Below are 27,558 nucleotides of genomic sequence, written 5' to 3' on the forward strand. Positions count from 1 at the left end.
AGCTATACATAATGCCATGATCCAAAGAAATTCTTAAACAAATCAGAAAGTATATGAGATAGATCAGTCTGGAAAAGGTTATAAAGCCATTTCTAAAGCTTTGGGACTCCAGCAGACCACAGTGAGAGCCATTATCCACAAATGGCAAAAGCATGGAACAGTGGTGAACCTTCCTAGGAGTGGCCGGCAGACCAATATTACCCCACTAGCACAGCAACAACTCATCCAAGAAGTCATAAAGACTCCATAACAACATCCAAACAACTGCAGGCCTCACTTGCCTAAGTTAAGGTCAGTGTTCATGACTCGACCATAAGAAAGAGACTGGGCAAAAATGGCATACATGCCGAAGTTCCAATACGAAAACCAATGCTGAGCAAAAGGAACATAAAGGCTCATCTCAGTTTTGCCAGAAAACATCTTGATAAGCCCCAGGATTCTTCTCTACATGCTGTCAAGTCTGTCTCACCCTCTGTTTCTAGGTCTGCCATAACTGCAGAGACACGAACCAATCTTGTAATGGAAATCTGGAGAAGTACCTTGTTGGGGAGAGGAATACCTCAAAAATTGCCTTGTTCCCATTCATCCTGCTTGAACTCCGTCTTCTCCATCAAATGTACTTGGCTTGCCTGCTGCATATTGGATGTATGCTTGCTGACATCTTCAACAAGAGGGGGCTGATATGTTACCACCTCATAGGCCGTATGTCTGTCCTATCAACCTTCTTTTTAGCTCCTCTCTTCCACAAGGCCGTATCTACCCCCTGTCTCAGGCTGAGACTTTAGCCATGCCCAAGTACATTAAAGAGAATCTATTATTCTACTGGAATTTATCCGGAAGTCTTTCTCCCTGTCTGGAGCAGAATTCTCCTTTGTGAAGAAAAAGGACAACTCACGTCGATCCTGTATCGACTGTAAGGGTCCCAACCAAATAATTATCAAAAATAAGTATCATCTGCCTCTCATCTCTGAGCTGTTTGATCATCTTAAAGGTTCCCAAGTGTGAAAGATGGCATCATCGAGATCACGCAGACGCCCACCACATGTGATGAACCCGCACCTCGCCACACCGCCTGACATCACTATTATGTCAGACAGATCACGTAATGCGGTCTCCCCACTTTAGCCAACATGATGCCCCACACCCCCTGGAGACAGATAAGGTCAGCTTGGTCCATTTTATCTGGCCAGAAACCAGCACCGGTAACATGGAAAGTTTAACTGAGAAACGTACGTGTGGATTCGTGAATTGAGATAAAGGGCAGCCCAAGGTTAAATTATATATTTAATCACCTTAAGAACACACTATATATACAATGGTTATACATATACAATGGTGAATTATGCAAATACAATAGTGGTAGGTCAAAAGATGTAGGCAGATGGATCATATTAATTACCAGGTTGATGTTCGACCATGTGTGTGCTAGGCCACAGGGAGCATGGGCTGCCAGCTGGCTCATAGGTCCTTCACAACACAGTTCTCCAATTGACCCCCCTTTCAAAGAGGACTGCATGCATAACAGCGAGAGAGACCACATGGCCTTACGCTAGCATTTATCCCCTTTGGGTCACTCCCCTTCTGCCCTCTGGGCTGAATCAAAATCCCCTTCCTTTGCCCCAAGCAGCTAAAAGCTCCAAAATCTAAAATGAGTCATAATTCTTTAATGGTCGGTCCTAAGGAAGGCAGTTATGGAGCCATCGGATCCGGCCAGGCCCCTGCTAGGTGTTTTTTTTTTTTTTTTGCTATCTTGTTCGCACTAGCCAGTTTATGTAACTCCGCTTGCTGGGTGCTAAAATGTTCTCCATGTTCTGGGGATCTCAGAAATATACACGATGTCCGGCTAAGATGGTATAGTATCTCCATAACTCCTAATGGAATTATGTTTCTAGATTATTCTTTGGCAGCTTCAGCATGACTCTGTATTGTAAGCAAGCCTTTATCCTGCATTGAGTAGGCTCAAGGTGTGAAATCTGTCACTTTCTGCCTTTGGAGGCTTGAGCCCCCTGCTGAGCTAGGTGCAAGCTTTCTCCTTGAGGCTTGGAGAATATTGGACTTCCTGATGAGTCCCTTCTGAACAAAGGAAAGAGAGTTTTATAATCCCAGGCCAAATAGGATACCAATGATTGGCATGAAATTATATCTCCAATATTCTTCACACCGAATCTTTACAAAACTCGACCTCGGGGTGGCGTACAACCTGATCCAAATAAGCTAGGGGGATGAATGGAAGACGGCCTTTAATACCCGTGATTGCCTTTATGAGTATTGTGTAATGCCCTTTGGACTCTGTAATGCTCACATAGTATATAACAGCCCACGCACGTATTGTATAACACAGGCCACGTAGTGTATAACACAGCCCACGTAGTGTATAACACAGGCCACGTAGTGTATAACACAGGCCACGTAGTGTATAACACAGCCCACATAGTATATTGCACAGCCCATGTAGAATATAGCACAGCCCACGCAGTATATTGCACAGCCCACATAGTACATTGCACCGCCCACGTAGTACACTGCACAGCTCACGTAGTATATTGCACAGCCCACGTAGTATATTGCACAGCCCACACAGTATATAGCACAGCCCACGTAGTATATTGCACAGCCACGTAGTATATTGCACAGCCCATGTAGTATATTGCACAGCCACATATTTTGCACAGGCCACGTAGTGCAATGCACAGCCCACGTAGTATATTACACAGCACACGCAGTATATTGCACAGCCAACGTAGTACATTGCACAGCCCACATAGTATATTGCACAGCCATGTAATATATTGCCCAGCCCACGTAGTGTATTGCACAGCCACGCAGTTTATAGCACAGCCCACGTAGTATATTGCACAGCCCACGCAGTATATAGCAATGTGGGCATCATATCCCTGTTAAAAAAAGAATGAAAATAAAAAATAGTTATATACTCACCTTCCGTTGGCCCCCGGATGCAAGCGAAGTGGTTACCGACACTCCTCGCGCGCTCCGGTCCCAAGAGTGCATTGCGGTCTCGCGAGATGATGACGTAGCGGTCTCGTGAGACCGCTACGTGATCATTTTGCGAGACTGCAATGCATGGAGCGGTCGCCGGAGCGTCGCGAGGAGCGGGAAAGGCCGGTTCTGGATCCGAGGGGCGGTGAGTATATAACGATTTTTTATTTTTTAAATTATTTTTAACATTAGATCTTTTTACTATTGATGCCGCATAGGCAGCATCAATAGTAAAAAGTTGGTCACACAGGGTTAATAGCAGCGGTAACGGAGTGCATTACACCACGGCATAACGCGGTCCGTTACCGCTGCCATTAACCCTGTGTGAGCGCTTACTGCAGGGAGTATGGAGCGGGCACTGACTGCGGGGAGTAAGGAGCGGCCATTTTGCCGCCGGACTGTGCCCCGTTGCTGATTGGTCATGGCCGTTTTGCCGTGAGCAATCAGCGACTTGGATTTCCATGACAGACAGAGGCCGCGACCAATGAATATCCACGACAGACAGACAGAAGGACAGACAGACAGACGGAAGTGACCCTTAGACAATTATATAGTAGATGGTAGCCCTCTCATAGAGCATAATGCAGCCCCCCATAGAATATAATGTAGCCCCTCCATAGAATATAATACAGCACCCCATAGAATGTAATGCAGCACAGCCCCCATAGCGAGCGGCCCACGACTGCCACCGGCCCTTCTGGCATTTGCCAGAAATGCCCGATGGCCAGTCCAGCCCTGGTGTGACCTGAAGACTCTGAATAGCAGGGATGTCACTAAGAAGAGGAGCAGAACAGTGTTGGATCTCAGAAAATGTGGCGGCGGGAGTGGATACTAACACAGTAACAGATACACACTACATGCATATATACACAGTAGTATAGTAGTAGTAGTAGAGTAGTAGTAGTAGTAAAAATAAATCATGAGAGGGCTTCTTTAATTTGGTTAAATGTTTTGAAGGATTACTTTTAACAAGGAAAGAATTCTTACAATAATTCACTTTAGCTGTTGCCTGTTCTCTTCCTGTCCTTTTGGTGTTGTTGATTTCTCTAGTGCATTTCTTCTTGTTAAGAATATACCACATTCTTGATTTAACACTTACACTACTAAAGTGTCTGTTATCTCTGATAGGTTTGTCAATAGTCCAGTTATGTATGAGCATGTAAAAATGGAGGGATCATATGGAGTGAGTGGGTGCAAAAAACAAATGGCGAATGCTATATTTTGTAAAAGCCCTTAATTTAATAAAAAGTCTACACTTCAGTTGATTTTTAATGATTTAAGAGGCTAAATTATGAAAATTATGTCACTGTCCAAATACTTCTGGACTCATTTTGTATATAATGTACACTGCTTCAATAAAAAAAACCCTGCAACACTCCAAGGATCTGTTAAAAAAAACTCTGAAAAAACACATTGCTACTCCATGTTGTTTGCATCATTTCAGTTCATTTATTTAATTTTTTTTTGCAGTTTGTTTGCAGCATTGAAGAAACTGCAAATTCAGTTATGACAGTGGGCAAAGCGGCAGAGTCGGAGGTCTTCCAGAGAAGGGAATTTTGTCACTGGCCATGCAAATGCTCACATAAGCGTTCATGCCCATTGGGTGTAAGCCTAGTCAAAGATGGCTGTGGATGCTGTAAAACTTGCGCTAAACAATTGGGGGAAAGTTGTAATGAAGCAGAAGTATGTGATCACCACAGAGGTCTGTATTGTGACTACTCCGCTGATGCACCCAAGTATGAAGTTGGGATATGCAAATGTAAGTGGCTATTTTACAAAATATTTTCTGGCTCGTTGTATCAAATGCTTCAATGGAATCTCAGTGAAGTAATCCAAGATGATTGCCGTCATTTATCTCAGGCTGCTACCCATCCGAGGCACATATTAGCACAGTGTCTCTGAACTATTGTATAGTAGGGCAAGTTCTGTATTGTATAGTAGGGTAGTAAGTTCTGTATTGTATAGTAGGGTTAGTTCTGTACAGTAAGGTAAGGGCAGCTTGGTGAACGAGCAGAACTTATCTGCTCATTCACCCTGATAGGTTCACAACAAGACACAATACGGGAGGAAAATAGCCAACTCTATTCGGTGAACCCCAATGCTCTGATGTACACTCTCAGTATAACAATTTTATTCTACCCCAGCCACAGCCACTGTAAAAATGGCAGTTTACAGCAGAGCACGGAAAATAACAGAGCGGAACAGGCTTTTTTACTCCTAGGCTGTGTCCTGCTATAAACCTGTCAGGTTGAGTGAAAAGATCAGTTATATACAGTGCCTTGTGAAAGTATTCAACTCCCTGGAACTTTTCAACCTTTTCCCGCATATCATGCTTCAAACATAAAGATACCAAATGTAATTTTTTTGTGAAGAATCAACAACAAGTGGAACACAATTGTGAAGTTGAACGAAATGTATTGGTTATTTAAAATTTTTGTGGAAAATCAAAAACTAAAAAGTGGGGCGTGCAATATTATTCGGCCCCTTTAACTTAATACTTTGTTGCCCACCTTTTGCTGCACTTACAGCTGCAAGTCGCTTGGGGTATGTCTCTATCAGTTTTGTAGATCGAGACTAAAATTCTTGCCTATTCTTCCTTGGCAAACAGTTCGAGCTCAGTGAGGTTTGAAGGAGATCGTTTGTGAACAGCAGTTTTCAGCTCTTTCCGCAGATTCTCGATTGGATTGAAGTCTGGACTTTGACTAGGCCATTCTAGCACCTGGATACTTTTATTTGTGAACCATTCCATTGTAGATTTTGCTTCATGTTTGGGATCATTGTCTTGCTGGAAGACAAATCTCTGTCCCAGTCTCAAGTCTTTGGCAGACTCCAACAGGTTTTCTTCAAGAATGGTCCTGTATTTGGCTTCATGCATCTTCCCATCAATGCTGAAGAAATGCAGGCCCAAACCATGATGCTGCCACCACCATGTGTGACAGTGGGGATAGTGTGTTCAGGGTGATGAGCTGTGTTTCCTTTATGCCAAACATATTGTTTGGCATTGTTGCCAAAAAGTTTGATTTTGGTTTAATCTGACCAGAGCACCTTCTTCCATATGTTTGGCGTGTCTCCCAGGTGGCTTGTTGCAAACTTCAAACGACACTTTTTATGGATATCTTTGAGAAATGGCTTTCTTCTTGCCACTCTTCCATAAAAGCCAGATTTGTGCAGTGTACGACTGATTGTTGTCCTATGGACAGACTGTCCCACCTCAGTGGTAGATCTCTGCAGTTCATCCAGAGTGATCATGGGCCTCTTGGCTGCATCTCTGATCAGTCTTCTCCTTGTTTCAGATGAAAGTTTAGAGGGACGGCCGGGTCTTTGTAGATTTGCAATGGTATGATACTCCTTCCATTTTAATATGATCGCTTGCACAGTGCTCCTTGGGATGTTTAAAGTTTTGGAAATCATTTTGTATCCAAATCCAGCTTTAAAATTCTCCACAACAGTATCACGGACCTGCCTGTTGTGTTCCTTGGTCTTCATGATGCTCTCTGTGCTTCACCTAGAACCCTGAGACTATCACAGAGCAGGTGCATTTATACGGAGACTTGATTACACACAGGTGGATTATATTTATCATCATTAGACATTTATGACAACATTGGATCATTCAGAGATCCACAGTGAACTTCTGGAGTGAATTTGCTGCTCTGAAAGTAAAGGGGCCAAATAATATTGCACGCCCCACTTTTCAGTTTTTGATTTTCCACAAAAATGTAAAATAACCAATAAATTTCGCTCAAATTCACAATTGTGTTCCACTTGTTGATTCTTCACCAACAATTTACATTTGGTATCTTTATGTTTGAAGCATGATATGTGGGAAAAGTTTGAAAAGTACCAGGGAGCCAAATATTTATATAATGGCCGAATACTTTCGCAAGGCACTGCATATAGTAGCTCAAAAATATTTTTCCTCATGCTGCAACCCATCTTAACCCCTTCCCGACCTGTGACACAGCGTATGCGTCATGAAAGTCGGTGCCTTCCCGACCTGTGACGCATATGCTGTGTCACAGAATGATCGCGTCCCTGCAGATCGGGTGAAGGGGTTAACTCCTATTTTACCCGATCTGCAGGGAGAGGGGGAGTGGTACTTCAGCCCAGGGGGGGTGGCTTCACCCCCCCCGTGGCTACGATCGCTCTGATTGGCTGTTGAAAGTGAAACTGCCAATCAGAGCGATTTGTAATATTTCACCTATGAAAATGGTGAAATATTACAATCCAGCCATGGCCGATGCTGCAATAGCATCTGCCATGGCTGGAGACCCCGATCTGCCCCCACCCCAGCCCACCGATCGCCCCCCCAGTCGTCCTTTTTGCCCCGATCTCCGTTCCGCTCCCCTCCTCCCTCCTGTCGGCTCCCCCGGTCCTCCTGTCCGCTCCCCAGGTCCTCCGATCCCCCCCCCGTGTTCCGGTCCCACCCCCCCATACTTACCTAGCTCCGATGTCCCTCCCGGTGTCCGGCCGTCTGCTTCATGGGCGCCGCCATCTTGGAAAATGGCGGGCGCATGCGCAGTACGCCCGCCGAATCTGCAAGCCGGCAGATTCGTTCCTGCACATTTTGGTCGCTGTGATAAGTTCTATCACAGCGATCAAAATAAAAAAAATAGTGAATAAATCACCCCCTTTATCACCCCCATAGGTAGGGATAATAATAAAATACAGAAAATATAATTATTTTTGTTTTTCCATTAGGGTTAGGGTTAGGGGTAGGGTTAGGGGTAGGGTTAGGGGTAGGGTTGCACTTAGGGCTAGGGTTGCACTTAGGGTTGCACTTAGGGTTGCACTTAGGGCTAGGGTTGCACTTAGGGTTGCACTTAGGGTTGCACTTAGGGCTAGGGTTGCACTTAGGGTTGCACTTAGGGCTAGGGTTGCACTTAGGGTTGCACTTAGGGCTAGGGTTGCACTTAGGGTTGCACTTAGGATTGCACTTAGGGTTGCACTTAGGGTTGCACTTAGGGCTAGGGTTGCACTTAGGGTTACACTTAGGGTTGCACTTAGGGTTGCACTTAGGGTTGCACTTAGGGCTAGGGTTGCACTTAGGGTTGCACTTAGGGCTAGGGTTGCACTTAGGGTTGCACTTAGGGTTGCACTTAGGGTTGCACTTAGGGCTAGGGTTGCACTTAGGGTTGCACTTAGGGTTGCACTTAGGGCTAGGGTTGCACTTAGGGTTGCACTTAGGGTTGCACTTAGGGTTGCACTTAGGGCTAGGGTTGCACTTAGGGTTGCACTTAGGGCTAGGGTTGCACTTAGGGTTGCACTTAGGGCTAGGGTTGCACTTAGGGTTGCACTTAGGGTTGCACTTAGGGCTAGGGTTGCACTTAGGGCTAGAATTAGGGTTAGAATTAGGGTTAGAATTAGGCTATGTGCACACGGTGCGGATTTGGCTGCGGATCCGCAGCGGATTGGTCGCTGCGGATTCGTATCAGTTTTCCATCACGTTTACAGTACCACGTAAACCTATGGAAAACCAAATCCGCTGTGCCCATGGTGCAGAAAATACAGCGCGGAAACGCTGCGTTGTATTTTCCGCAGCATGTCAATTCTTTGTGCAATTCCGCAGTGTTTTACACCTGCTCCATAATAGGAATCCGCAAGTGAAATCCACACAAAAAACACTGGAAATCCGCGGTAAATCCGCAGGTAAAGCGCAGTGCGTTTTACCTGCAGATTTTTCAAAAACTGCGGAAAAATCCACACAAATCCGCAACGTGAGCACATAGCCTTAGGGTTGGAATTAGGGGTAAGACTAGGGTTAGGGGTGTGTTGGGGTTAGGGTTGTGGTTAGGGTTGGGATTAGAGTTAGGGGTGTGTTGGGGTTAGTGTTGGAGTTAGAATTGAGGGGTTTCCACTTTTTAGGCACATCAGGGGGTCTCCAAACGCGACACGGCGCCACCATTGATTCCAGCCAATCTTGCGTTGAAAAAGTAAAATGGTGCTCTCTCCCTTCCGAGCCCCGACGTGTGCCCAAACAGTGCTTTACCCCCACATATGGGGTACCAGCGTACTCAGGAGAAACTGATCAACAACTTTTGGGGTCCAATTTCTCCTGTAACCCTTGGGAAAATAAAAAATTGCGGGCTAAAAAATTATTTTTGAGGAAAGAAAAATGATTTTTTATTTTCACGGCTCTGCGTTATAAACTTCTGTGAAGCACTTGGGGGTTCAAAGTGCTCACCACACATCTAGATAAGTTCCCTTGGGGGTTTAGTTTCCAAAATAGGGTCACTTGTGGGGAGTTTCTACTGTTTAGGCACATCAGGGGCTCTGCAAACGCAACGTGATGCCCGCAGAGCATTCCATCAAAGTCTGCATTTCAAAACGTCACTACTTCACTTCCGAGCTCCGGCAAGTGCCCAAACAGTGGTTTACCCCCACATATGGGGTATCACCGTACTCAGGAGAAACTGGACAACAACTCTTGGGGTCAAATTTCTCCTGTTACCCTTGGGAAAATAAAAAAATCAGGGCTAAAAAAATTTTTTTGAGGAAAGAAAACGTATTTATTATTTTCACGGCTCTGTGTTATAAACTTCTGTGAAGCACTTAGGGGTTCAAAGTGCTCACCACACATCTAGATAAGTTCATTTGGGGGTCTAGTTTCCAAAATGGGGTCACTTGTGGGGGGTTTCTACTGTTTAGGCACATCAGGGGCTCTGCAAACGCAACGTGACGCCCGCAGAGCATTCCATCAAAGTCTGCATTTCAAAACGTCACTACTTCCCTTCCGAACCCCGACGTGTGCCCAAGCAGTGGTTTACCCCCACATATGGGGTATCAGCGTACTCAGGAGAAACTGGACAACAACTATTGGGGTCAAATTTCCCCTGTTACCCTTGGGAAAATAAAAAAATCAGGGCTAAAAAAAATTTTTTGAGGAAAGAAAACGTATTTATTATTTTCACGGCTCTGTGTTATAAACTTCTGTGAAGCACTTAGAGGTTCAAAGTGCTCACCACACATCTAGATAAGTTCCCTTGGGGGTTTAGTTTCCAAAATGGGGTCACTTGTGGGGGGTTTCTACTGTTTAGGCACATCAGGGGCTCTGCAAAAGCAACGTGATGCCCGCAGAGCATTCCATCAAAGTCTGCATTTCAAAACATCACTACTTCACTTCCAAGTCCCGGCATGTGCCCAAACAGTGGTTTACCCCCACATATGGGGTATCAGCATACTCAGGAGAAACTGGACAACAAATCTTGGGGTCAAATTTCTCCTGTTACCCTTGGGAAAATAAAAAAATCAGGGCTAAAAAATTTTTTTTTTAGGAAAGAAAACGTATTTATTATTTTCACGGCTCTGCGTTATAAACTTCTGTGAAGCACTTAGGGGTTCAAAGTGCTCACCACACATCTAGATAAGTTCAATTGGGGGTCTAGTTTCCAAAATGGGGTCACTTGTGGGGGGTTTCTACTGTTTAGGCACATCAGGGGCTCTGCAAACGCAACGTGACGCCCGCAGAGCATTCCATCAAAGTCTGCATTTCAAAACGTCACTACTTCCCTTCCGAACCCCGACGTGTGCCCAAGCAGTGGTTTACCCCCACATATGGGGTATCAGCATACTCAGGAGAAACTGGACAACAACTATTGGGGTCAAATTTCCCCTGTTACCCTTGGGAAAATAAAAAATTCAGGGCTAAAAAAAATTTTTTGAGAAAAGAAAAAATATTTTTTATTTTCATGGCTCTGCGTTATAAACTTCTGTGAAGCACTTGGGGGTTCAAAGTGCTCACCACACATCTAGATTAGTTCCTTGGGAGGTCTAGTTTCCAAAATGGGGTCACTTATGGGGAAGCTCCAATGTTTAGGCACACAGGGGCTCTCCAAACGCGACATGGTGTCCGCTAATGATTGGAGCTAATTTTCCATTCAAAAAGCCAAATGGCGTGCCTTCCCTTCCAAGCCCTGCCATGCACCCAAACAGTGGTTTACCCCCACATATGGGGTATCATCGTACTCAGGACAAACTGGACAACAACATTTGGGGTCCAATTTCTCCTGTTACCCTTGGGAAAATAAAAAATTCTGGGCTAAAAATCATTTTTGAGGAAAGAAAAATTATTTTTTATTTTCACGGCTCTGCGTTATAAACTTCTGTGAAGCACTTGTTGGTTTAAAGTGCTCACTATGCATCTAGATAAGTTCCTTGGGGGGTCTAGTTTCCAAAATGGGGTCACTTGTGGGGGAGCTCCAATGTTTAGGCACACAGGGGCTCTCCAAACGCGACATGGTGTCCGCTAACGATTGGAGCTACTTTTCCATTCAAAAAGTCAAATGGCGCGCCTTCCCTTCCGAGCCTTGCCATGCGCCCAAACAGTGGTTTACCCCCACATATGAGGTATCGGTGTACTCAGGAGAAATTGTCCAACAAATTTTAGGATCCATTTTATCCTGTTGCCCATGTGAAAATTAAAAAATTGAGGCTAAAAGAATTTTTTTGTGAAAAAAAAGTACTTTTTCATTTTTACGGATCAATTTGTGAAGCACCTGAGGGTTTAAAGTGCTCACTATGCATCTAGATAAGTTCCTTGGGGGGTCTCCTTTCCAAAATGGGGTCACTTGTGGGGAAGCTCCAATGTTTAGTCACACAGGGGCTCTCCAAACGCGACATGGTGTCCGCTAACGATGGAGATAATTTTTCATTCAAAAAGTCAAATGGCGCTCCTTCCCTTCCGAGACTTACCATGTGCCCAAACAGTGGTTTACCCCCACATGTGAGGTATCAGTGTACTCAGGAGAAATTGACCAACAAATTTTAGGATCCATTTTATCCTGTTGCCCATGTGAAAATTAAAAAATTGAGGCTAAAATATTTTTTTTGTGAAAAAAAAGTACTTTTTCATTTTTACGGATAAATTTGTGAAGCACCTGGGGGTTTAAAGTGCTCACTATGCATCTAGATAAGTTCCTTGGGGGGTCTAGTTTCCAAAATGGGGTCACTTGTGGTGGAGCTCCAATGTTTAGGCACACGGGGGCTCTCCAAACGCGACATGGTGTCCGCTAAAGATTGGAGCCAATTTTTCATTCAAAAAGTCAAATGGCGCTCCTTCCCTTCCGAGTTCTGCCGTGCGCCCAAACAGTGGTTTACCCCCACATATGAGGTATCAGCGTACTCAGGACAAATTGGACAACAACGTTCGTGGTCCAGTTTCTCCTTTTACCCTTGGGAAAATAAAAAAATTGTTGCTAAAAGATCATTTTTGTGACTAAAAAGTTAAATGTTCATTTTTTCCTTCCATGTTGCTTCTGCTGCTGTGAAACACCTGAAGGGTTAATAAACTTCTTGAATGTGGTTTTGAGCACCTTGAGGGGTGCAGTTTTTAGAATGGTGTCACTTTTGGGTATTTTCAGCCATATAGAACCCTCAAATTGACTTCAAATGTGAGGTGGTCCCTTAAAAAATGGTTTTGTAAATTTTGTTGTAAAAATGAGAAATCACTGGTCAAATTTTAACCCTTATAACTTCCTAGCAAAAAAAAATGTTGTTTCCAAAATTGTGCTGATGTAAAGTAAACATGTGGTAAATGTTATTTATTAACTATTTTGTGTCACATAACTCTCTGGTTTAACAGAATAAAAATTCAAAATGTGAAAATTGCAAATTTTTCAAAATTTTCGCCAGATTTCCATTTTTTTCACAAATAAACGCAGAAATTATCGACCTAAATTTACCACTAACATGAAGCCCAATATGTCACGAAAAAACAATCTCAGAATCGCTAGGATCCGTTGAAGCGTTCCCGAGTTATTACCTCATAAATGGACACTGGTCAGAATTGCAAAAAACGGCAAGGTCATTAAGGCCAAAATAGGCTGGGTCATGAAGGGGTTAATGCTTGACTAGGATGGGCTGCAAATGGAAATAGGCCACTTTGGATTATTTCTCAGAGAACCCCTTTTAAATGTAGGTTCAGTCTCATTAGTGAATTGCATAACTAACTATTAATCAAATTGTAAATTTCTGCTAGCAAAATGGAGAAGCTTTTAATGTATGTTTCTCTCTCAAATGCTGTGCACTTTCAGAGTCAAACATACCCGGCTGAATTCATACACCCAGTACCTGATGCATGCTGCCCCCGGATTGTGCACCATGCATCTACTGTCAGGCTCCCTTTAACATCAGTTTATGATATCCTGTTGTTGGTTCATGTGATTAGTTTCTTAAGTAGGAAGATTTTTTTTACATTTTGTAATAATTTAGAAAAATGTTGGCAGGCAATTATAAAATGTTATCAAAGACATTGTGCAAACAACCTATAGACAACCTATTTAATTAAATACCGTAATACTTTTATGATAATAAAAAAGTGAATTTTCAGCTGTATTTGTGGAATCCTAAGTATTTATGAACTGCAGCTCCTCCACCCACCTGACACTGATTGACAGTTTTCACCTGAAACTTTGCATAAGGTAAATGCCATCATTAAGCAGTGGCAAGTGGGGAGCTGCAACACATGAACAATTATGGACATTTTATACAGTGATGTTATTATATGAAAACTTCTGTAAGAAAACACATGGGTTACCCAGTGCTATAATTAGCGTGCCTGTAATAGTATTTAAAGATATGCTTTACGGGAGCTACATGCACCATAGATGACAATAGTTTAGAGATTACTCATTATCTTCTATAGAAGAATTTTCTAAACATATTCTGTGACCTGTACAGAAGCAAGAGAACAGGGAGTAGCACTTTTCCCACACATATGGGATATCAGCCTACTCAGCAGAAGTTGCACAACACATTTTATGGCCCATGTTCTCCTGTTATCCTTGTGGAAATAAAAAATGGGGCTAAAAGTACATTTTTGTGGGAACAATGTGATTTTTTTACTTTCACGGCTCTACGTTATAAACTTCTGTAAAGCACCTGGGGGGTTTTAGCTGCTCACCACACATGTAGACACATTCCGTGAGGGGTATAATTTCGAAAATGGGGTCATTTTTCGGGGGTTTCCACTGTTTAGGCACATTGGGGGCTCTCCAAATGCGACATGGCATCCGCTCTCAATTCTAGCCATTTCTGCGTTCAAAAAGTCAAATGGTGCTCTATGCAATTCCGAGACCTGCCGTGCAGCAAAAGAGTAGTTTTCCTCCACATATGTGCTATCAGCGTTCTTAGGAGAAATTACACAAACAAATTTAGGGTACATTTTCTCCTGTTATCTTTGTAAAAATTAAAAAAATTGGGGCTAAAAGTACATTTCTGTGGGAAAAATTAGATTTTTTATTTTCACGGCTCTATGCTATAAACTTCTGTGAAGCACCTGGGGTTCATGGTGATCACCACACATCTAGACACATTCCTTGAGGGGTCTAGTTTCTAAAATGAGGTCACTTTTGTTTTATTTTTCACTGTTTAGGCAAATCAGGGGCTCTCCAAACGCGACATGGCGTACGCACTTAATTTCAGGCATTTTTGCATTCAAAAAGTCAAATGGTGGTCTTTCCTATATGAGCCCTGCCGTGCATCCAAACAGTATTTTTACCCCACATATGGGGTGTAGGCATACTCAGAAGAAACTGCACAACAAACATTGATGTCCATTTTCTCCTGTTACCGTTGGGTAAATAAAAAAATGGGGACTAAAGTAAAATTTCTGTAAAAAAAAGTTAAGTGCTCATTTTTTCCTTCCACATTTCTTCAGTTCCTGTGAAGCATCTGAAAGGTTATTAAACTTCTTGAATGTGGTTTTGAGGACTTTGAGGGGTACAGTTTTTAGAATGGTGTCACTTTTGGATATTTTCTTTAATATAGGTCCTCCCAAAGTCACTTCAGATGTGATGTGATTGCTAAAAAAATGTAAGTTTGTAAATTTTGTTGGAAAAATGAGAAATTGTTGATTAATTTTAAAGGGAACGTGTCACCCCAAAATCGAAGGTGAGCTAAGTCCACCAGCATCAGGGGCTTATCTACAGCATTCTGGAATGCTGTAGATAAGCCCCCGATGTAACCTGAAAGAAAAAGAGGTTATATTATACTCGCCCAGGGGCGTTCCTGCTGCGGTCCGGTCCGATGTGTGTCGCGGTCCGGTCCGGGGCCTCCCATCTTCTTACGATGTCCTCTGGCGCAGGCGTACTTTGTCTGCCCTGTTGAGGGCAGAGCAAAGTACTGCAGTGCGCAGGTGCTGGGAAAGGTCAGAGAGGCCCAGCGCCTGCGCACTGCAGTGCTTTGCTCTGCCCTCAACAGGGCAGACAAAGTACGCCTGCGCAGGAGCCGCGGCATGAATGCAAGAAGAGGACATCATTGTAAGAAGGTGTGAGGCCCCAGACCGTGACACCCATCGGACCCAGACCGCAGCGGGACCGCCCCTGGGTGAGTATAATATAACCTCTTTTTCTACTCTTTCAAGATACATCGGGGGCTTATGTACAGCATTCCAGAATGCTGTAGATAAGCCCCTGATGCTGGTGGGCTTAGCTCACCTTCGATTTTGAGGGTGACAGGTTCCCTTTAACGCTTCTAACTTCCTAACAAAAAAAAGTTTAAAAAATTGAGCCGATGTAAAATAGACATGTGGAAAATGTTTTTTATTAACTATTTTGTGTGACCTAGCTCTCTGTTTTAAGGGCATAAAAATTAATAGTTTGCGTAATTTTTACCTTTTTTTTTTCACAAATTTCTAATATTTTCCCAAATAAATAAGTCATATCAAACAAGTTTTACCTCAATTATTTTGTAGAATATGTCATGAAAAAAAGAGTGTCAGAATCACTGGGATGTGTTGAAGCGTTCCAGAGTTATTACCTCATAAAGTGACTCTGGTCAGATGTAAAAAAAAATTGGCCTGGTCATTATGGTGAAAATTGGCTGTGTTCCTAAGGGGTTACAGAACATTAAATCTCCTGCATAGCCATAGAGTTAAAGAAAACATGTCAATAGTGACCATTTGTACTCCTACTGCTCTGCTAAGTATTCATTATTTTTTATTTTATTTTTTAAAAAATCTGACATATGATTGCAGACACATGGGCCTTTTTTATTTGGAGATAATTTTTAGTATTTTCCAAGGGGTGTGGCTCAGAAGATTCACCAGGTGTCCTGTCGTTAGACTGCTAGGCATGATTATTCTACAAGCAAAGACCAGTTGGTTGTAAAGACCAGAAAAAGCTGCACTAAAGAAAAGGGCCAATATCTCTGAAACCGTATGAGAATTCAAATAAAACAAAAAAATAAATAAATAATTGAGCAGCAGGAATTAAAAAGAAACAAAAGCTGGGCACTTTTGGCCTGGTGACAGGTCCTCCTTAAATGATAAAATTCTACATCCACCACTAGGGGAGGTTAAAAGCTAATTGCATATTGTTTCTATAAGGACTCACTAATAATGCGATGTACAGTAAGCTGCTAATCTCACCTCTACTGATGGTAGAATTTCATAAATTAATTTCGATGGCATTTTAACCTCTCTACTGACAGAATAAGAAGTAAATTAGCTCTGCATACTGGAAGTAAAAACCACATGGTATTAAAATGTTGACATTAGCTTTAATGAGGTTTTTCCAAGATCAAAGCTAATTTTAACATTTGAATCAATAGATCTTTGGATAATAATAAATTCTACAATTGTATGTGTTTAAAAAAAAAAGTTCCTTTCCCTCGATAATCCTATACATGTGCCTCTGCTGTGTACTGTGTAATGGCCGTGTCTGACCATGCAGGAACATGGTCTGAACATAGTGCAGCCACAATTGTTTGTGCTTAAAAAAAATTGTCCCTGTCCCTGGATAATATTATACATGTGCCCATGCTATGTACTGTGTAATGGCTGTGTCTTACCGTGCAGAAACATGGACTGAACATAGTACAGCAGGGGAGGATGCAAAAGAGAGCATATAGACAGGACAGCAGGGGATCACAGCTGATTCTTTCTTTGAAGTAAAATTTTAATAATTAATTAAAATTTTTTGCCTCACAGAAAGAATAATTTGCGATCCCATGCTGTCCGGTCTGTATACTCTCTTGCTTCCTCCCCTGCCCAGGAGCTGTGGTATGATCAGACCATGTCCCTGTATGGTCAGACACAGACATAACATAGCAGAGGAACATTTATAAGATTAACTCAGCACAGGAACATTTTAAAAAACAAACAAACATCCAATTGTGGAACTTATTTTTATTCCAAGCAGGGCCGTATTTGCCACTAGGCACGTGAGGGCACGTGCCTAGGGCGGGGACAATGCAGGAGGCGGCACCTGAGCAAAGTTTGTTGTTTTTTTTTTTTTTTTATAAAAGCTGGGTCACCTCCTGACCGACCCCGCCCCCCCGCCCGGCTGCCCACCCACCCTCCTTGAAGACAATAGTCACCCTGCTCCAGCGATGCCTGGTCTCGGCTTCTGCAGCACTCCTGAATGGGCGGTCACGTGGTACCGCTCATTAAGGTCATGAATATGCACATATTCATGACCTTAATGAGCGGTATCACATGACCGCTCACGCAGGAAGAAGGCACTGCACCGGGAGTCGGGACAGAGCCAGAGGGATGTCGGCATGGCCGCGTGGTGAGGAACAGGTAAGTATGAAAGATGGAGGGGCAGGGGGACAGAAGAGGGGGATGAAGGAGGACGGTAAGCTGCGCCATTCAAGATGGGAGCGGGGGGTGGGGTGGAGAGATGAGCCATGCACACAGGGGGGGAAATATGAACCATGCATACAGGAGGGGGAAATATGAGCCATGCATACGGAGGGGAAATATGAGCTATGCATACGGGGGGGGAATATGAGCCATGCATGCAGGGGGAGGGGAATATGAGCCATGCATACAAGGGGGAATATGAGCCATGCATACAGGGGGGAAATATGAGCCATGCATACAGGAGGGGGAAATATGAGCCATGCATACAGGGGGGGATATGAGCCATGCATACAGGGGGGGGGAATATGAGCCATGCATACAGGGGGGGAAATATGAGCCATGCATACAGGAGGGGGAAATATGAGCCATGCATACAGGGGGGGATATGAGCCATGCATACAGGGGGGGGGAATATGAGCCATGCATACGGGGGGGAATATGAGCCATGCATACAGGGGGGAGAATATGAGCCATGCATACAGGGGGGGAATATGAGCCATGCATGCAGGAGGGGGAAATATGAGCCATGCATGCAGGAGGGGGAAATATGAGCCATGCATACAGGAGGGGGGATATGAGCCATGCATACAGGGGGGATATGAGCCATGCATACAGGGGGGATATGAGCCATGCATACAGGGGGGGGGAAATATGAGCCATGCATACAGGAGGGGGAAATATGAGCCATGCATACAGGAGGGGTTATGAGCCATGCATACAGGAGGGGGAAATATGAGCCATGCATACAGGAGGGGGAAATATGAGCCATGCATACGGGGGGGGAATATGAGCCATGCATACGGGGGGGAATATGAGACATGCATACAGAGGAGGGAATATGAGTCATGCATAAGAGGGGGGAAATATGAACCATGCATACAGGGGGGAGATGAGCCATGCATACAGGGGGGGAAATATGAGCCATGCATACGGGGGGGAATATGAGCCATGCATACAGGAGGGGGAATATGAGCCATGCACACAGGAGGGGGAAATATGAGCCATGCATACAGGAGGGTGGATATGAGCCATGCATACAGGGGGGGATATGAGCCATGCATACGGGGGGGAAATATGAGCCATGCATACAGGAGGGGGAAATATGAGCCATGCATACAGGAGGGGGAAATATGAGCCATGCATACGGGGGGGAATATGAGCCATGCATACGGGGGGGAATATTAGCCATGCATACAGGGGGGGATATGAGCCATCCATACAGGGGGGGAAATATGAGCCATGCATACAGGAGAGGGAAATATGAGCCATGCATACAGGAGGGGGAAATATGAGCCATGCATACAGGGGGGAATATGAGCCATGCATACGGGGGGGGGGAAATATGAGCAATGCATACAGGAGGGGGAATATGAGCCTTGCATACAGGGAATATGAGCCATGCATACAGGAGGGGGAATATGAGCCATGCATACAGGGGGGGGTGAAATATGAGCCATGCATACAGGAGGGGGAATTCGAGCCATGCATACAGGAGGGGGAATATGAGCCATGCATACGGAGGGGGGGATATGAGCCATGCATACAGGGGGGGAAATATAAGCCATGCATACAGGGGGGGGTGAAATATGAGCCATGCATACAGGAGGGCGAATATGAGCCATGCATACAGGAGGGAGAATATGAGCCATGCATTCAGGGGGGGGGAAAATATGAGCCATGCATACAGGAGGGGGGTCATTATACAGTATTAAGCATCATGTGGGATCATTATACAGTATGGAGAACTGTGTGGCCATTATACAGTATTGAGCATCATGTGTGGCCGTTATACAGTATGGGGCAACATGTTTGGCCATTATACAGTATTGAGCATCATGTGGGATCATTATACAGTATGGAGAACTGTGTTTGGCCATTATACAGTATGGAGCATCATGTGGGATCATTATACAGTATGGAGAACTGTGTGTGGCCATTATACAGTATGGAGCATCATGTGTGGCCATTATACAGTATGGAGCATCATGTGTGGCCATTATACATTATGGAGCATCATGTGTGGCCATTATACACTATGGAGCATCATGTGTGGCCATTATACAGTATTGAGCATCATGTGGGATCATTATACAGTATGGAGAACTGTGTGTGGCCATTATACAGTATGGAGCATCATGTGGGATCATGATTGTCATGATATGTACTTTTGCCCTGTCCTGTATTTGAATAATATGCCATTTGATGTATGTAACTGTTCTCTGGTTTCTATTAGCTGTAATTTATGTATTTTCTTGTGCTGGGAGTTCACCTGTAACAATATGTATCCTTCCCCCAATACTTGCAGCCCTAAGCTAAAATGTAATTAAGCATTGTCAACACCACTAGTGGAGGAATAGCCATTCTTCCTCACAGCAGGTGGCTAGTCAAATGTACATACTATATAGACTAAGCGGAGCCTACCAGTCTGGAATCTTCTGGTGGACCCAGCCATTGAATAGAAGGTGTGACCCCTACCCCCCTTCATGGGCGGATCCCAGGAGCACAGACAAGAGACCCATGTGTGATCTAGCCAGTTGTGTGTTGGATACTGGAAGAGAAGGAACCGAAGCTGTCTGAGGAAGCAATCGGTATCCGTGTGATTGTGGTGGATCTGTTGGACTCGTGGAAGGACTATTGTTTCGTTTATCGGGTGCGGGATTACTGGAAAGCACCTCCAGATCTGTTTCTTTACTTGTACTTCTCGTGGACTTGAAGGACATTATGGATATTTGATGTTGTATGCTCCCTGCTTTAATAAATCTCGTTGAATCATCCCTTGGCCTGTTGTCCCTTCTTGCTCTGTCGTACACCCCGTCACAAACTGGTGGCAAGCAGCAGGATCAGAGCAGAAGGAATGGAGTACAATGGCCCAACATCGGGAACCAGCACCGCAGAGTACAAGAACTGGACTTTGGGGAGCCTACAATCAAAGGCCCGTGAAGTAGGAGTCCGTTTTAAAGGACTCTCCAAGGAGCAGCTAATTGAGGCTTTGGAAGGAGTTCGCCTGCAAGATCACGCTGAGGAAGGGTCCTCACAGCAAATGGAGGAAAGACTGCAGCCAGAGGTAAATACACAAAAAAGTCAGTGGGTTGTGTGGTACGAGGAGGAGTTGGCATTGCTGGGAGAAGAGGCCACCATAGACGATAAGAGGGAGGCCATTCACAGAGCTCAGGAGAGGGAGGCCATTCACAGAGCCGAGGAGAGGGAGGCCATTCACAGAGCCGAGGAGAGGGAGGCCATTCACAGAGCCGAGGAGAGGGAGAGGGAGGCCATTCACAGAGCTCAGGAGATGGCATTGCTGGAGAGGCAGATCGCTTTGGAAGCAGCTAGAAGCTCCAGACAGACGGTAACCTCAGCACCCAACATGAGGGAACTCCCCAGAGTGTCCCGCAAAGACTTCAAGCCGTTTAATGAGGCTGCAGGCGACATTGAGGGCTTCTTCCAGGACTTTGAGCATCAGTGTCGATTAATGGAAGTCCCGGAAAGGGAGCGAGTCCGACATCTTGTGGGGCTCTTAGAGGGTGGAGCTGCCGAAGCCTATAAAGCTATGGACCCTCGGGGGAACTGTGAGTATGCGGAGATTAAACAGACTATTCTAGAACATTATGCTGTGATGCCAGACATTTACAGGACTCAGTTCCGTACTTTAGCCTGTGATGGGGAAGTGTCTTTTAAGATATATGCTCATAGACTCAAACAAATATGTCATCGCTGGCTGGAGGCAGAGGAGGCCTTAACCTGGAACACCTTTCTCCAGGTTATCCTAAAAGAACAATTCTTTGCCCAGTGCCCCGTTGAGATCAGGGAATGGGTGCGTGAGAGGAGACCAGCGACAGTGGAAGAAGCTGCATCTCTCGCTGATGAGGCTCTCACCATCAAGCCTCAGTGGAGGGTTCTGTTAGAGGATCGAGAGAGGCCTAACAGCTCCACAACACCAGTGGCCCCCAGTTCTTCTGTCCCCATTGTTCCCCGTTCCTCTAAGCCACCACCTCATGCTGATACCCGTGTAAATGTGCCTCCAGTTGCTTCTGCTGCTTTTTCTGGAATACGATGAGGAGAGGAAGTAGCAGAGAAGATAGAAGAAATGGAGGGCACCGCAAAAAACAGAGGGTTCACTGTGGGCTTGTGACTGAGCATAAACAAAAAAAGAAGAAGAAGATCATGCCCACATGAATAGGAACACCTCAGAAATGGTATAAAATAAAGATATTTATTATATTGACAAAAAACCTACAAAATACACACACGTGCACACAAAAAACACGACATAATGACTAAAAACACTTAAAAATACAAATATGCAAGAACACTGCCCAAATATATGTATACATGTCATATCCCAAGGTGGGGAAGATGACAACCCACAAAACATGAACTTCCCACAATAAGATGACTACGATGCCCTGACTACACAAATGAGAAACGGCACACAAATCGATATTGCAATACCATACAAACCCCTGATAAGGTGCATAATAAATGTGCAGAAAATGACAAAATTGTCAAAGCTTAAATATATGGCTTATATTTATAAAAGCGTACTAATACTGATAGATGAGACAATTCAACATATGAAAAAAAAAATGAAGCATATATAAATATATGAATGTCTCAATGATGGTACACTGGGACCTGCGAATGGGGGAAGGAGAGGGGGAACTAACCCAATGAGAGCCCACAACCTCAATCCAATGCACAAAGAGCACCCCCGTCATACCCACAGTCCAAAGCCAAAAAAGAGATGTGTAGTCCACTAGGGAAGCAAAGTGTGGGGTAGGCTCCCACGCGTATCGCCGCCAGAGTGGCGGCTTCCTCAGGGAAAGAGAATGTCATATGAAGCGTTCAATGCGGCAGAGAGGAAGTAGCAGAGCGCAGGTGTTATGGTTGTGGGCATCCGGGGCATCTGCAGGCCTCATGCCCAGCCAGCCCATGGAGGAGTCGTCTTCAAACCACTACAGCACCTTCAGGTGGGAGCCGGCCTCCAGGTTCCCTTACCCCTCGCCCAAGAGGACACCTTGGATGGAGTGAGACCCAGCACAGATGCTATCGATGTGGGCAGCCGGGGCATCTGCAAGCCTCCTGCCCAGCTGTTCAAATGAGGATTGATCCTGTACCCAGTCGTATTATTAATTACGTACAGCCAAGTGCCATGGAGGAAGACGTGTCACCCCTACGTGAGGACTGGCCTAGTGCCTCACCCACCCATGTTGCACCACTAGGAGTTTATGGTGTGTGACCCGCAGCTATGACGACTTCTGCTCATCGAGGTAAGCACTTGCAGGAGGTCGTGCTGGATGGACAGAGACTTATTGGATTTTGTGACTCAGGGGCTTTCCTCACACTGGCTGATCCCCGAGTGGTTCGGCCTGAGGCAATCCATAGAGGACCTGGGATTGTCATTGAACTGGCTGGTGGACAATGGAGGACTATTCCCACAGCCACTGTGGATCTGAACTTTGGTTTTGGGGTCAGGTGATGTGTGGTTGGGGTGATGGGTGGTCTGCCTGCAGATGTTCTCCTGGGCAATGAAGTGGGAGAGCTACGATGCCAATTCGTGGCTGCATGAAGCCACATGTAAGTTACGCTCTGCCTGTGTGTACTTAACCGGCGACCTGTAGAGGTCCCTAGTACTTACACAAATTGGGAGGGGAAGGGATTGTCATGATATGTACTTTTGCCCTGTCCTGTATTTGAATAATATGCCATTTGATGTATGTAACTGTTCTCTGGTTTCTATTAGCTGTAATTTATGTATTTTCTTGTGCTGGGAGTTCACCTGTAACAATATGTCTCCTTCCCCCAATACTTGCAGCCCTAAGCTATAATGTAATTAAGCTTTGTCAACACCACTAGTGGAGGAATAGCCATTCTTCCTCACAGCAGGTGGCTAGCCAAATGTACATACTATATAGACTAAGCGGAGCCTACCAGTCTGGAATCTTCTGGTGGACCCAGCCATTGAATAGAAGGTGTGACCCCTACCCCCCTTCATGGGCGGATCCCAGGAGCACAGACAAGAGACCCATGTGTGATCTAGCCAGTTGTGTGTTGGATACTGGAAAAGAAGGAACCGAAGCTGTCTGAGGAAGCAATCGGTATCCGTGTGATTGTGGTGGATCTGTTGGACTCGTGGAAGGACTATTGTTTCGTTTATCGGGTGCGGGATTACTGGAAAGCACCTCCAGATCTGTTTCTTTACTTGGACTTCTCGTGGACTTGAAGGACATTATGGATATTTGATGTTGTATGCTCCCTGCTTTAATAAATCTCGTTGAATCATCCCTTGGCCTGTTGTCCCTTCTTGCTCTGTCGTACACCCCGTCACAATTATACGGTATGGAGAACTGTGTGTGGCCATTATACAGTATGGAGCATCATGTGTGGCCATTATACAGTATGGAGCATCATGTGTGGCCATTATACATTATGGAGCATCATGTGTGGCCATTATACACTATGGAGCATCATGTGTGGCCATTATACAGTATTGAGCATCATGTGTGGCCATTATACAGTATTGAGCATCATGTGGGGCCATTATACAGTATGGAGCATCATGTGTGGCCATTATACAGTATTGAGCATCATGTGTGGCCATTATACAGTATGGAGCACTGTGGCCATATTTTTTTTGTTTATAATTATTGTATATAAAACAGTGTGATCAGCAGTGCTAAATGGCTATGGTTGGGACGTGGATATGGGTGTGACTAGTTGTGAAATGGGTGTGGTCAGAGGCGTGGCCTAAAATTTGCCACGGCGCACTATGCGCGCTGCAAACTTTATACCTCCTTCCCTTCTTCAAAAGTTGGGAGGTATGGTACCGCATTTGACAGATCATTGCAAGTGCCGCAAATCCCATAGGGAATGAATGAGGCTGAACGCAGTGTTGGCGTAAGTGATCCGTTACGCGGCAGATGCAGAAAAACTGACGGATCTACTGCAAAATGCGACTTTCACATCAGCGATTCTTGCCAAAGTCACTGCCGATGTCATACTCACCAAAGGGGGAGGCAGCACTAAAAGTGCCTAGGGCAGCAGAAACTCTAAATACGGCCCTGATTCCAAGATCTATTATTAATCAAAATGTACTTTGTTCATGGGAAAAGTCCTTTAAGGGGTTTATTTTACATCTTTCACAGAAACAGTTTTATGAACATGACTGGTGGAGATCTGTTGGATGGTACTAACACCTGAGATTGAACTTATTTTCATCGTGGTTGATCAAATGCCATATACGGTACATTTTTTTCAATCCACTTGTTAAACCATTAATTGACTTATTAGTTACAACTTTCCGTAGCTGCCAATTTTGGCATTGTTCAAGTGTAGAACTGCCAAATGGCTTGCCAACTTCAGCTCATTTCTGAATTCATTACACAATGTTGCGTGAAGGAAGTCTTTCTTAACTGTTCACATACAAGTCTTTATGTCACCTGAAACACTTTAATAGGGTAGTGTTAGATAGCTAGCTTCTTTAGATAAAGAAGGGGCACTTTTAATTGATGTCACCAGTATATGTTATTGTAGGTTTCTACCAAATACAAGTTATTATTCATAAATTTTTCTTAAACGTTTAGATATATTTGCTGTTGGATGTGAACTCAATGGGGTGCTTTATCAAAATGGCCAGTCCTTCCAGCCCAGTCCTTTTTACACATGTCTGTGCATAAGTGACACCATCGGATGCACCCCTATACCTAATTCCAAACAATCTGATAGCCGCTGTACAGAAGCCACAGGACTCGTGAAAAAAAAGTCTGATCTAACAAATTGTGCATTGGAGAAGAACCCAGATATGACAGACTACACATTCATACCAGGTACGAGTAATCTATCTTATGCTATGTATCGCTATTATCTATCAATTTTTATCATCTATCTAGCTGCAGTCTTTTGGAGTTCAAATTTGTCAGCTTTGGCACATTTTTCCAATTTGCAGGTACTCCAATCACCTTGAAATATGTTTATAACACTCTGAGGTCTCCTCGGATGTACTGAATTCTTTTTAAACACTATCGCATGAGTTATTCACAGTTTATACCCTTTTTCTCTTTTTGTTTCAATTGGTAAACTGTGAGCTGTGACATCCCCTCAATAATCAGATTCATCCTAAAATGGTTGCTTTGCTGCATTCCTTGCCTTGGCTTTTATACAGGCTATAATACCTTGTGCTATAAAATGTGATGTGGTAGTTGTAAGGAAGTATTGTGATGCCCACCTGGTCTCGCCCGAGGTCATGTGAGGCCTTTTTTGCTGATGAAATCTTCTGTATTGTGTAAAAATAATGGTAGGCATTTTTGGCAATTGGCAAGAATCGAATTGCAAATTATTCAGATTTTGCTGGATCCAGTGAGTTTCCACAAATTCAACATGAATTTGATTTACATTGAATTGATTCACTAATCTCTAGCATTTATGTACCTATCCAGTTTGACATCCGCTGGGCACAAAAATGCATTGGCAAAATGTATCACAAGTTTCGAGATTCACTATTTTCCAATCTAGGAAAACACAGCATGTTGCAACTAGATGTGAGTTTAGGCAAAATACAGCAAATTTCTACATGAATTACACACTTGCTTGGACTGGCTCACAGGAGAACAGGTGATTTCTCCTGTGGGCTCCTGCACAAACGTGGGTCTCCCACCCACTATATGAGCAATAGTTGACACAGTATGCTTGATTCTCTATGTACATCATCATTCATATAACAAATTATCCAGTGTATTATTATATAAAAACATAGGTAAATTTGTGAATGAGGGTCACGGAACACTTGCATGTGGCTGAACAGTGGTCCCCCGGAGTCAATGTTACTTGGCACCACATCTGGCACTGGTTACAAATGGATATTATAAAGAGGACACTATTTACTAGGCTGCAGATTCTCTGTAAAAAAGATGTCCCAGCCATTTTGTTTCCCTAATCATTCCTAATTACCATATGTATGTAATATAGTGTATTAAAATACTAAACGGTCACCAACTTCCCCAGCTTCCAGCATTGCTCCAATCCTCTTCTGGCCTATGTGACCATGCTTACACTAAGGGTTTGTTCACTCTTGCATATAAGTTGGACTAGTGCAATCTGATAAAAAAAAATCAGATTACACTAATAAATAATGTTATTCAATGAGGCAGTTCAGATCTGCATATTTTTTTCTCAGTTGTATTTGGCATGAGAAACAAATCGTAGCATGGAAAAGAGAGGTCATATCAAGCTAAATGCATAAGAGCAATTTGTCCCAAAAACTATCTTTCATGGCTTGCACCATATTTATCTTATGTTTTAGATACTTTTTGTGCTTTGTCTGACAAGGAGGTGTGGCCTCTCCAAAGGGGGCATGGTTTATGTAAAACTTTGTGCTCCAAATTTTCAAGTCAACGAATTAGTGATGTAAACCTAGACTAGAAAATTTAAGGGTGTCCCCAATTTTCCAAGCTAGATAAATTTGGCACATTCTAATGCCGCCAAGTCTAAGTGTGCATTGTATAAGGATTATACAGGATTGATAAATATGCCCCATTGTCTCAGAATAAGTTTGGCGCATCTTATCAAAATGCACTTTAGATTGAGTAGCGTATGAAACATCACTCTCAGATTCACCCTTTACGTTTATGTATATTTTATCACTCAAAGTATTTTGTCAGCATTGTCATATGACTGCTTTCGCTTTATATGCTGTTGGCATGGCCAAATACTCTGTTACATATGCAATAATATAACATGCTTTTGTGTATTGCAGATATATTTGGCTTTTAACCCGCTTCCTGCTCTGACAGCTTTACACCCATGTCTTCCTTTCAGGTACACAATAGATTTGGCCAAAAAACATCAAGCCATTTCTTGAATCAGTTCTGCATCAGTTTGATTATACTATTGAGTAGGTATTGTCTTTTTACTAAATTTAGCTTTTAAATGAAAGGTTTTCAGACTAGCACTTTATATTGCTATATGATATGTATTAGATATAT

The 27,558-nt window shown here is 43.8% G+C and overlaps 1 protein-coding gene across 1 annotated transcript in view; it reads left to right on the forward strand.

The window, feature by feature from the left end:
• The first annotated feature begins 4,503 nt into the window (after positions 1-4,503).
• CCN6 (cellular communication network factor 6) overlaps positions 4,504-27,558 on the forward strand; it is a 72,479-nt gene continuing 49,424 nt past the window's right edge. Inside the window, exons 1-2 of the mRNA XM_077281686.1 lie at positions 4,504-4,756; positions 25,162-25,404. Coding sequence (XP_077137801.1) covers positions 4,504-4,756; positions 25,162-25,404 — 496 coding nt within the window. The remainder of the gene's footprint in view (positions 4,757-25,161; positions 25,405-27,558) is intronic.

The sequence above is a fragment of the Ranitomeya variabilis genome, chromosome 2 (genome assembly GCF_051348905.1).
Source record: "Ranitomeya variabilis isolate aRanVar5 chromosome 2, aRanVar5.hap1, whole genome shotgun sequence".
Taxonomy (NCBI): domain Eukaryota; kingdom Metazoa; phylum Chordata; class Amphibia; order Anura; family Dendrobatidae; genus Ranitomeya; species Ranitomeya variabilis.